The following is a 12,500-nucleotide window of genomic DNA, read 5'->3' as shown; positions in this document are numbered from 1 at the left end:
AAGTTTATCATAGCATTTGACGAGCATAGAAAAGGTAAACAAGGCGTTTAATGAATCTGAAAGCCAACAAACGTTGGCAAATCAAAATAAATAGTGCATTGTATCAAAGAGGGTCCGACAGAGTACTGATGAGCCTCCAACACAATAAGTTATCTAATCACGTTTATCATAGTGCTGGAAGAGCGTAGAAAAGGTAAAGAAGGGGTTTAATGAATCTGAAGGCCAACAAACGTTTGTAAAATCAAAATGATTGGTGCATTGTATCAAACGGGGTCCGACAGGCTACTAATGACCCTCCAATACAATAAGCTATCTATTCGCGTTTATCATAGTGTCGGACGAGCGTAGAAAAGGTAAAGAGGTAAAGAAGGGGTTTAATGAATCTGAACGCCAACAAACGTTGACAATATCAAAATGAATGGAGTATTGTATCAAAGGGGGTCCGACAGACTACTGATGACCCTCCCACACAAACAAGTTTCTCTACTCACGTTTATCATTGCGTTGGACGATATCCTGAAGAGCGTGGCTCTTTCGTTGACCGTCTTGGTCTTGGGCGTGAGATCGTGGGTGTTGTCAAGGGTTTCCAACTCGGCCAGGGACTTCTGGAGGGCGGCGCCATGTTTGATGATCAGGTCGTGACAGGTCCGCAAGTCCTCTAACTTCGCCGTCAGTACCTTCAGGGTATTACCAACGTCGTCGCGACCTGCTTCACCAACATCTTCTTCGTCTTCGTCTTCTGCAGGGGGAGGGCAAAACAAAACGTTTCATTGTTTATTGTTTAACTTTTATATAAAGAGCAAGACAAATAAAACGTTTAGGAAATATAGTGTCTGTAAGGGAAAGGGAAAAATGTTTCAATCTTTAGAGGATAGGGAAAAACGTTTCAATCTTTAATGGAAGGGGGAAAATGTTTCAATCTTTATGGGAATAGGAAAAACGTTTCAATCTTAAGGGAAAGGGAAAAAAAGTTTCAATTTGGAAAGAAAAGGGAAAAGAACATTTCAATCTTAAGGGAAAGGAAAAAAACATTTCAATCTTAAGGGAAAGGAAAAAAACGTTTCAATCTTAGGGGAAAAGGAAAAAGTTTCAATTTGTAAGGGAAAGGGAAAAAACGTTTCAATCTTAAGGGAAAGGGAAAAAGTTTCAACCTGTGAGGGAAAGGGAAAAGAACATTTCAATCTAAAGGAAAGTGAAAAACGTTTAAATCTGTAAAAGCAAGGGAAAACAACGTTTTAACCTGTAAGGGAAAGGAAAACAAACGTCTCCATTTGTAAAGGAATGGAAAACATAACGTTTACATCTCTACAGGAAAGGGATAAAAAAAATCCGTCTCAAGTAATGAAAAACAAACTTTTCCATCTCTAATGGAAAGGAAAAACACACGTTCCAATCTCTAGGGGAGAGAAAAAAGTTTAAATCTAGGATGAAAAAGGGTAAAAACGTTTCCATCTCTAAGGGAAAGGAAAAACATACGTTTCCATCTCTAAGGGAAAGGAAAAACACACGTTTCAAAATCAAAGGGAAAGGGAAAAAACGTTTCAATCTGTTAAAGGAAATGGAAACCGTTTAAAGGATGAAACAGGCCATCTTTCAGGGAGTGGGAAAACGAACTTTTCAATCTCTAAGAAATAGAACAAACGTTTCAATCTCTAAGAAATAGAACAAACGTTTCAATCTCTAAGAAATAGAACAAACGTTTCAATCTCTAAGAAATAGAACACACGTTTCAATCTCTAAGAAATAGAACAAACGTTTCAATCTCTAAGAAATAGAACAAACGTTTCAATCTCAAAGAAATAGAACACACGTTTCAATCTCTAAGAAATAGAACAAACGTTTCAATCTCTAAGAAATAGAACAAACGTTTCAATCTCTAAGAAATAGAACAAACGTTTCAATCTCTAAGTAATAGTAGAGCAAACGTTTCAATGTCTAGGGGAAATGGAAAAAGTTTCAATCGATAAAATGTTATAAAATCTACGTCTCAAAATTTTCGTAAAATGAAAACAAAAGTATCTTATTAGTTAGAAATAAAAATATAAACATTTTGATAAGGGGACGAAATTGCATAGAGACTTTTCTCTCAAACGTTTCCTAATAATTTTACGATAGAAATTAAAATAACGTTCCAATACTCAAACGTTTCATTATATAAATTGTGCAGAGGGGCAAAATAGTTAATACATTAACCAAATTAAAGCCAGGTAAGATTTTAATCTTTAAAAAAAAATTAACGCACTCTATGAAGCAATTGAACTGAATACATTAAATCGAGTTCTGAAGTATTGTATCAATTAGACAAAAATATAACCTCCAAAATAATGCATTAATAAAACATTCAAACCCTATATGGAAATGGATAAATAAAATCAATACTTTTAAGAAACTCATTATTCAATTTTTGTTTTTGTTACAAAAACTAATGATTGCTAATTTTTTATTACAAAAACTTGTCATTACTAATTTTTTTTAAACAAAAACTTAAGTCATTACTCAATTTTTTTTTGTTACAAAAACTTTAGCATTACTCAATTTTTTTTTGTGACAAAAACTTATGTCATTACTCTATTTTTGTTACAAAAACTTATTTCATTACGCAATTTATTTTGTTACAAAAATTATTTTATTACGCAATTTATTTTGTTAGAAAAACTTATTTCATTACGCAATCTATTTTGTTACAAAAATTATTTCATTACGCAATTTATTTTGTTACAAAAACTTATTTCATTACACAATTTATTTTGTTACAAAAACTTATTTCATTACGCAATTTATTTTGTTACAAAAATTATTTCATTACGCAATTTATTTTGTTACAAAAACTTATTTCATTACGTAATTTAATTTGTTACAAAACTTATTTAATTACGCAATTTATTTTGTTACAAAAACTTATTTCATTACGCAATTTATTTTGTTACAAAAACTTATTTCATTACGCAATTTATTTTGTTACAAAAATTATTTCTTTACGCAATTTATTTTGTTAAAAACATCATTTCATTGCGCAATTTATTTTGTTACAAAAACTTATTTTATTACGCAATTTATTTTGTTACAAAAACTTATTTCATTACGAAATTTATTTTGTTACACAAACTTATTTCATTACTCAATTTTCTTTTTTTGTTCCAAAAACTTATGTCATTATTCAATTTATTTTTCTGCAGGGATATGAAAAATACTCCTAAATTGGAATGTACGAAAAACAAAACATTTCGTACCTAAAAAGTTATGAAGAACAATACGTTTCATAATCGAATGTTCAAACTTGCAGCAAATGTTTTTTATGTTGAACAGGCTGACATAAATGTCTTTTTATAGAATTATTAAAAATCTTTTAATGTTGATAGCTTTCTTAAAATATTGTATTTTCATTGTTCATAACTTTATTTAGTTTATTTATTTCGGTATTTCCTATCCTCTCTTGAACTATTTTTCCCTGTTGGAGACCCTGGGCTTAGAGCATCGTGCTTTTCCAACTAGGGCTGTGGTTTGTCTAATAATAATAATAATAATAATAATAATAATAATAATAATAATAATAATAATAATTCCTAAACATACCAAAAACCGAATGGACGAAAAAGAAATATTCGTTATGTCGAACTTTTTTTTAATAATGTAAACAATGGAAAAAATTTCTTTTATCTTCAAGAAAAAAAGAAATGAATTATTCAACACTGGAGCATAACCAAAAAAACGCTTTTTTATTGTCTGAAGAGGCTGCAAAAGTTTTTCTTGTTATAAAAAACTTTTATTTGTAGTCGGAATGATAAAAGAAATTAAAACTAAACATGAATTTCATTTAAGCTTTCAGTCTTATAAAACCGAACACAAATATATGACTTTTTATTAATCTTCAAATGTTTTATGGAGAGACACAAACGTTTTACATTTATAACACATGGATCAAATCTTTCAAACAGAATGAAATTCGAATACGATTAACTTCATTAGAGTTCTTTTGCTTGAGGGTACACTCGGACACATTATTCTATCGTATTTCTCTTCCTCTTGTTTTTTCAAAGTATTTATACTGTAGTTTATATAGGAAATATTTATTTTATTGTTGTTACTATCCTTAAAATATTTTATTTTTCCTTGTTTCCTTTCCTCACTGGACTATTTTCCCTGTTGGGGCCCCTGGGCTTATAGCATTCTGCTTTTCCAACTAGGGTTGTAGTTTAGCAATTAATAATAATAATAATAATAATAATAATAATAATAATAATAATAATAATAATAATAAGGAAATTAAATACATGCCGATCTGATGCTAAAACGTTTGAAACCAAATTATTTTGAAAAATGAAAAGTTTCATTATTCAAACGTTACAAATAGACGAAAAGAGAAGATTCAGTAATCAATCGGTTTTTGAAAAATGTGACAGAAAACTTAAAACGTTTCAAGGAGAAATTTGAAAACGTCAAGAGTATACATGAAAAACGTTCTATAGAGTACACATGAAAACGTTCTGATGAGAGTACTTGAAAACTTTCTAATATACATGAAAACGTTCTAATGCGTGTAGTTGAAAACGTTCTAATATACACGAAAATGTTCTGAGTGTACAGAAAACGTTCTGTAGGGTATACATGAAAACGTTCTGAGCATACATGAAAACGTTCTATAGAGTATACATGAAAACGTTGTAATGAGCGCACTTAAAAACGTTTTAACTAATATACATGAAAACGTTCTGAAAAATATACATGAAAACGGTCAAACGAATATACAATAAAATGTTCTTGAGAGTATACATGAAAACGTTCTAATGAGTACACTTGAAGACGTTCTAACTAATATATATGAAAATGGTCTTAACAACAATAATAATAATAATTACTATGCAGGGATAGTACGAGTTACAAAGAAAATGTATGTAAACATAGGAAATTTGCATTACTGCAAAAAACACTATAAATATCTTTTGTTTATTTAAAAGGTGTTCAATATTAATGAAAATAAATATATTGGAAAAATCTTAATTCTTCCTGGACATCAATGTTATTATAGTAAAGTCACTAGGATGTATCTTAATCATAAGTATATAACATTTCGAGTTATCTCGAGTTATGAGTCTTTTTATAGTTTATATATGACATATTTGTTTTTGACGTTGTTAATAGTTTATATATGACATATCTGTTATGACGTTGTTACTTTTTTTAGAATGATTTATTGTTAATTTGTTCTCTTCAGTTATTTATTTCCTTATTTCCTTTCCTCACTGGGCTATTTTTCCCTATTGGAGCCCCTGGGCTTGTAGCATCTTGCTTTTCCAATTAGGGTTGTGGCTTGGATAGTAATAATAATAATAATAATAATAATAATAATCTGAAATATCTCGCATTTACGTAATTCAAAACACAAGTGACATACGTCTACTGAACTACACCTTAAATCTTAAAACATACATATGGTTAAATATACTTAATAATATACAAAATTGTGCTGACAAGGGTTTAGTGCAATTCAGTACGAAATCTTACGATCTAAGAGATTGTAAAATAGGTGAAAGTTTTGCCAATCTATAAATACGAACGAGCGAAGAAATGAAAAGCCATACATCGTAGTTTCATGTCATCTACAGGGTGTCCCATTAGTCTCCATACATAGTAAAAATAAAATTTCCTTGCTATTTTCCCTGTTGGGGCCACTGGGCTTATAGCCTTCTGGTTTTCCAACTAGGGTTGTAGCTTAGCAAAAAATAATAATAATAATAATAATAATAAAACACTTTTATTTATATAATATACTCTAAAAGACTGCTTAATTACCTGAACTAATAATGCTTAGATTAAATGCCACTTATTATTTCTCATATGTATGGAAACTTATGACACACCCTGTACATGCAAACTGAATGCATTCCCACTACGCTGCATTTTTCCTTTACAATGGAATTGTTAGCGATAGATCATAAACATGAGCCGCATACCGGGTATGAGAACCTGACCACAACATGTTAGTGCCAAAGACAATTAGTGTCGCTTTCAGAAACAGTATAAGAGGACAGACAAAAGCAAATTTGTTTATACTACGTGGATTCTAAATCTACTTTTACTACAAGCTACGGTTTCTCAATTGATAAACAAACTATTAAAGATTCCAAGCATTCCAAATTAAATTGATTTATGACAAACAGGTTAGTGAGCAACATACACAAGTCCCTAATCAACGTTCATAAAGCACTGGTGAAGATTAATTACATTTACCTATCACACAAGTTTAATTAAATTTACCTATCACACAAGTTTAATTACATTTACCTATCACACAAGTCTAATTACATTTACCTATCACACAAGTTTAATTACATTTACCTATCACACAAGTTTAATTACATTTACCTATCACACAAGTTTAATTACATTTACCTATCACAAGTTTAATTACATTTACCTATCACACAAGTTTAATTACATTTACCTATCACACAAGTTTAATTACATTTACCTATCACACAAGTTTAATTACATTTACCTATCACACAAGTTTAATTACATTTACCTATCACACAAGTCTAATTACAATTACCTATCACACAAGTTTAAGTACATTTATCTATCACACAAGTCTAATTACATTTACCTATCACACAAGTTTAATTAAATTTACCTATCACACAAGTTTAATTACAATTACCTATCACGCAAGTTCAATTACATTGACCTATCACGAGTTAAAATTACATTTACATATCACATAAGTTTAATTATATTTACCTATTACACAAGTTTAATGACATTTACCTATCACACAAGTTTATTTACATTAACCTATCACACAAGTTATAATTACATTTACCTATCACACAAGTTTAATTACATTGACCTATCACACAAGTTTAGTTACACCTACCTATCACACAAGTTTAATTACATTTACCTATCACACAAGTTTAATTACATTTACCTATCACACAAGTTTAATTACATTCACCTATAAGACAAGTTTAATTACATTTACCTATCACATAAGTTTAATTACATTTACCTATCACACAAGTCTAATTACAATTACCTATCACACAAGTTATAATTACATTTACCTATTACACAAGTTTAATTATATTTACCTATCACACAAGTTTAATTACATTCACCTATAAGAAGTTTAATTACATTTACCTATCACATAAATTTAATTACATTTACCTATCACACAAGTTTAAGTACATTTATCTATCACACAAGTCTAATTACATTTACCTATCACACAAGTTTAATTACAATTACCTATCATGCAACTTCAATTACATTGACCTATCACGAGATAAAATTACATTTATCTATCACACAAGTTTAATTATATTTACCTATAACAGATGTATAATTACATTTACCTATCACACAAGTTTAATTACATTTGCCTATCACACAAGTTTAGTTACACCTACCTATCACACAAGTTTAATTACATTTACCTATCACACAAGTTATAATTACATTTACCTATCACACAAGTTATAATTACATTTACCTATCACACAAGTTTAATTACATTTACCTATCACACACTAACAGTAAACTGAGAGAGAGAGAGAGAGAGAGAGAGAGAGAGAGAGAGAGAGAGAGAGAGAGAGAGAGAGAGAGAGAGAGAGAGAGTATTGAAATCCTCTGTAACTGTTAATCTCTAATTATATTTGATTATCAATCCCTACTTAATTAGGCTTTTAGTCCTTATCAAACTAAACATTAATTAATTATTAACAATAGTCTTATTTAACAGACATTCATAACAGACTATTTTTTTTTTTGAAACTCAAACCTGCCTTGAGTAATTAAGTAAATATTTTATTCAAGATTACTAAAATTCACTTTTTTAAAACAAAGAAATTAATCATCCCTACTGGAATAATTATGTTCTCGTCAGTCTAGAGTTTAAACTAATTTGTATGAAGTGTAAAGCCATTCTAAATTAAATGCCAAAGAATTCAGTTATTCTAAATTAACTGTTAGAAACTTGCCATTCTGAATCAACTGTTAAAGACTTGCCAATCTGAATTAAATGCCAAATAATTCAGTATAATTCAGTCATTCTAAATTAACTGTTAAAAACTTGCCATTCTGAATTAACTATTAAAAGACTTGCCCTCCTGAATTAACTGTTAGTTAAAGACTTGCCATTCTGAATTAACTCTTAGTTAAAGACTTCAGCCAATCTGAATTAAATGCCAAGGAAATCAATCATTCTAAATTAACTGTTAAAAACTTGCCAATTTGAATTAAATGCCAAAGAATTCAGCCATTCTAAATTAACTGTTAAAAGACTTGCCATTCTGAATTAACTCTTAGTTAAAGACTTAAACCATTCTGAATTAAATGCCAAAGAATTCAGTCATTATAAATTAACTGTTAAAAGACTTGCCAATCTGAATTAACTGTTAGTTGAAGACTTCAGCCATTCTGAATTAAATGCCAAAGAATTTAGTCATTCTATATTAACTGTTAAAAGACTTGTCATTCTGAATTAACCCTTAGTTAAAGACTTCAGCCATTCTGAATTAGATGCCAAAGAATTCTGTCATTCTAAATTAACTGTTAAAAGACTTGCTATTCTGAATTAACTCTTAGTTAAAGACTTCAGCCATTCTGAATTAAATGCCGAATAATTCAGCCATTCTAAATTAACTGTTAAAAGACTTGCCATTCTGAATTAAGTGTCAAAGACTTCCGCCATTCTGAATTAACTGCTCAAGACTTCAGCTATTCTGAATTTAATGGCAAATAATTCAGTCACTATGAATTAACTGTCAAAGACTTCAGCCATTCTGAATAATCGTTATAAACTTCAGCAATTCTCGAATTAACTGTTAAATACTTCAGCCATTCAGGATTAGCTGTTAAAAGACTTTAGCCATTCTCAAATAATTGTTAATACACTCTAACCATTCTGAATTAACTGTTAAAAGACTCTGGCCAATCTGAATTAACTTTAAAGACACTGACCAATCTGAACTACCTGTTAAAACTCTCTAGACATTCTGAACTAACTGCTAAAAGATTCTAGCCATTCTGAATTAACTGATAAAAGATTCTAGACATTCTGATTTAACTGGTAAAAGACTCTACCCATTCTGATCTATCTCTTAAAAGACTCTACCATTTCTGAATTAACTGTTAAAAGACTCTAGCCATCCTGAATCAACTGTTAAAAGATTCTAGCCATTCTGAACTAACTGTAAAAAGACTCTAGCCCTACTGAACTAACTTTTAAAACACTCTAGACATTCTGAATTAACTGTCAAAAGATTCTAGCCATTCTGAATTAACTGTTAAAAGACACCAGCTTTTCTAAGTCAACTGTTAATCTTAAACCATTCGAAATTAACTATAAAAAGATTCCAGCTGTTCTATATCAACTGTTGAAAGACTTCAACGATTCTGACTTTAACTGTTAAAAGACTAACCATTCTGAATTAACTGTTAAAAGACACCAGATGTTCTAAATCAACTGCTAAAAGATTCTAGCCATTTTGAATTCTGTCAAAACACTCTAGCCATTCTGATACAGCTCAAGACTCTAGCCATTCTGAAACAGCTCTAGACTCTAGTCATTCTGAAACAGCTATAGACTAGCCATTCTGGAACAACTCAAGAAGAATCTAGCCATTCTGGAACAACTAAAGATTCTAGCCATTCTGAAACAGCTCTAGACTCTAGTCATTCTGAAACAGCTATAGACTAGCCATTCTGGAACAACTCAAGAAGAATCTAGCCATTCTGAAACAGCTCAAGACTCTAACCATTCTGAAACAGCTCTAGACTCTAGTCATTCTGAAACAGCTCTAGACTAGCCATTTTGGAACAACTCAAGAAGAATCTAGCCATTCTGGAACAACTAAAGACTCTAGCCATTCTGAAACAACTCAAAACTCTAGCCATCCTGAAACAACTCAAGACTCTAGCCATCCTAAAATAACTCAAAACTCTAGCCATTCTGAAACAACTCAAGACTCTAGCCATTCTAAAGCAACTCAAGACTAGCCATTCTACATTAAAGTTAAAGGCTTTTTAATCGGAGATTAGGGACTTTTCATACAACTTTCCTCTCCCGTTTTCCCTTCTTCTTACTGGGTTATGTCAAGGTCAAATAGGCCGAAATAAGCATTAATGTACAGGTGGTTCATACACTAAGACGCGTCACTATACCTGTAGTAGTGCTACTATAATCTCCTGGTTTTCCAAAAGCGTCACAGTCACCAAGGAAAAAAAAAAAATAAAAATGATATCAATAGATGTCTTCTTGAAATTCCTTACAATTGGGGAAAAAAACATTTTGAAAAATCAACATACACAAAAATATGTCAGGTTTGAAAAATATCTACTCAGACATCAATACACAAACTATATACATAAACTGTAAGCAAGCTGTTGTCATATAGATATGTATAATATATGTATATAACTACAAATCAAAAACATTTTAAATTAATTACTCACAAACATATAACACAAAAATTATGAATGGTGAAAAAAATTTCTATTGAAAATCAATACACAGACACAGTTGCAAGCGTCATAAATATTTACAGTATAAATTTATCTAAAAATCAAAGACATAAACAAAATTGTTTACTCACAAACACACACAACAAATTACAGTTTAATCACAACATATAACTACAACAGTATGATAAACACACATTCTTCAACATCACACTTTCTAACACAAACATTTGCAAGAACTACGTAAGCTGCTAAATGTTATCAATCCAGTTTATAACAGGAATGTTACCAATCCGTTGATAATATGAATGTTATCAATCCGTTGATAACAGGAATGTTAGCAATCCAGTTGATTACAGGAATGTTATCAATCCTGTTGATGACAGGAATGTTACCAATACCGCTAATAACAGGAATGTTATCAATCGCATTAATGACAGGAATGTTATCAATCTCGCAGATAACAGGAATGTTACCAATCCCCTTGATGACAGGAATGTTATCAATACCGCCGATAACAGCAATGTTATCAATCACGCTGATAACAGGAATGTTATCAGTCCCGTTAATAACAGGAATGTTATCATTCCTGTTGATAACAGGGATGTTACAATTCCCGTTATCAACAGGAATGTTATCATTCGTGTTGATTACATGAATGTTATCAATCCCATTGATAACAGGAATGTTATCAATCCTGTTAAAAACAGGATATATATATCAGTGAAGGATTATATGAGTTATTAATCTAGATTTAGTTAGGATGGGAAATTTTGAATACAGTCCAATATATAATCAATCAAAACTGATTTCGTAAACCTTTGCATTCTTGCCATGTTTCTCTCCACTCGCATCACAGGACTTGTAATAAAGTATGTAAACAACTGGATGTTACTGAATTAAAAATCATAATATAAAAGAAGTAATTTGGAAAACGTCATGAGCTCATATAAGACCTGATTGAAAGATGATCCAAAGTATAGTTGGGTCAAAATCTTTTGGTAAAGTCATGAGTTTAAAACTTGATTGGAGGATGATCTTAAGTATAGTTGGGTCAAAAAATATTTGTGAAAAGGGCAATAACTAAAACCTGATTGGAGGATGATTCAAAGTATACTTGGGTCCAAATATGTTTGAAAAGGTCATGAGTTTAAAACCTGATTGGAGGATGATCCAAAATATACTTGAGTCAAAAAAGATTTTGGAAAAGGTCACGATTTTAAAATTTGATTAGAGGATGATCCAAAGTATAGTTGGGTCAAAAAATATTTTGGAAAATGTCATGAACTTAAAACCTGATTGGAAGATGATCCAAAGTATAGTTGGGTCAAAAAATATTTTGGAAAATGTCATGAACTTAAAAAACCTGATTGGAAGATGATCCAAAGAATACTAGAGTAAAAAAATACTTTGGAAAAGGTCATGAGCTTGAAACCTGATTGGAGTATGATCTTATGTATACTTGGGTCAAAAGATATTTTGGAAAAGGTCAATACTTAAAACCTGATTGGATGATGGTCCACATTATACTTGGGTCAAAAAATACTTTGGAAAAGGTCAATCCTTAAAACTTGATTGGATGATGGTCCAAAGTATACTTGGGTCAAAAAATATTTTGGAAAAGGTCAATACTTAAAACCTGATTGGATGATGGTCCAAAGTATACTTGGGTCAAAAAATATTTTGGAAAAGGTCAATACTTAAAACCTGATTGGATGATGGTCCAAAGTATACTTGGGTCAAAAAATATTTTGGAAAAGGTCAATACTTAAAACCTGATTGGAGGATGATCCAAAGTATACTTGGGTCAAGAAAATATTTTGGGAAATGCCATGAACGTAATTAAAACCTGATTGGAGGATGATCCAAAGTATACTTGGGTCAAAATGTTTTTTGAAAAAAGTCACGCACCTAAAACGTGATTGGGCGCTGATCCTAACTATACTTTGGTCAAAGGCCATTTACTAGCAAGGTCATGAAGGGTAGTACATCTGCCCTTCCCAACGCGCAAGTTTATAATTTTGTATATTTCTCTG

At 30.7% G+C, this 12,500-nt stretch overlaps 1 protein-coding gene across 1 annotated transcript in view; it reads right to left on the bottom strand.

Moving 5' to 3' along the window:
- The window catches only part of LOC137656383 (oxysterol-binding protein 1-like), a 260,638-nt gene that overhangs the window by 161,778 nt on the left and 86,360 nt on the right, over positions 1-12,500 (bottom strand). Inside the window, exons 3-4 of the mRNA XM_068390557.1 lie at positions 10,168-10,191; positions 492-739 (exon numbers count right to left, since the gene is read on the bottom strand). Coding sequence (XP_068246658.1) covers positions 492-739; positions 10,168-10,191 — 272 coding nt within the window. The remainder of the gene's footprint in view (positions 1-491; positions 740-10,167; positions 10,192-12,500) is intronic.

This window comes from Palaemon carinicauda, chromosome 17, assembly GCF_036898095.1.
Source record: "Palaemon carinicauda isolate YSFRI2023 chromosome 17, ASM3689809v2, whole genome shotgun sequence".
Lineage (NCBI taxonomy): Eukaryota > Metazoa > Arthropoda > Malacostraca > Decapoda > Palaemonidae > Palaemon > Palaemon carinicauda.
The sequence above is the reverse complement of the archived record's forward strand: the minus strand, read 5'-3'. Positions and strand labels throughout refer to the sequence as shown.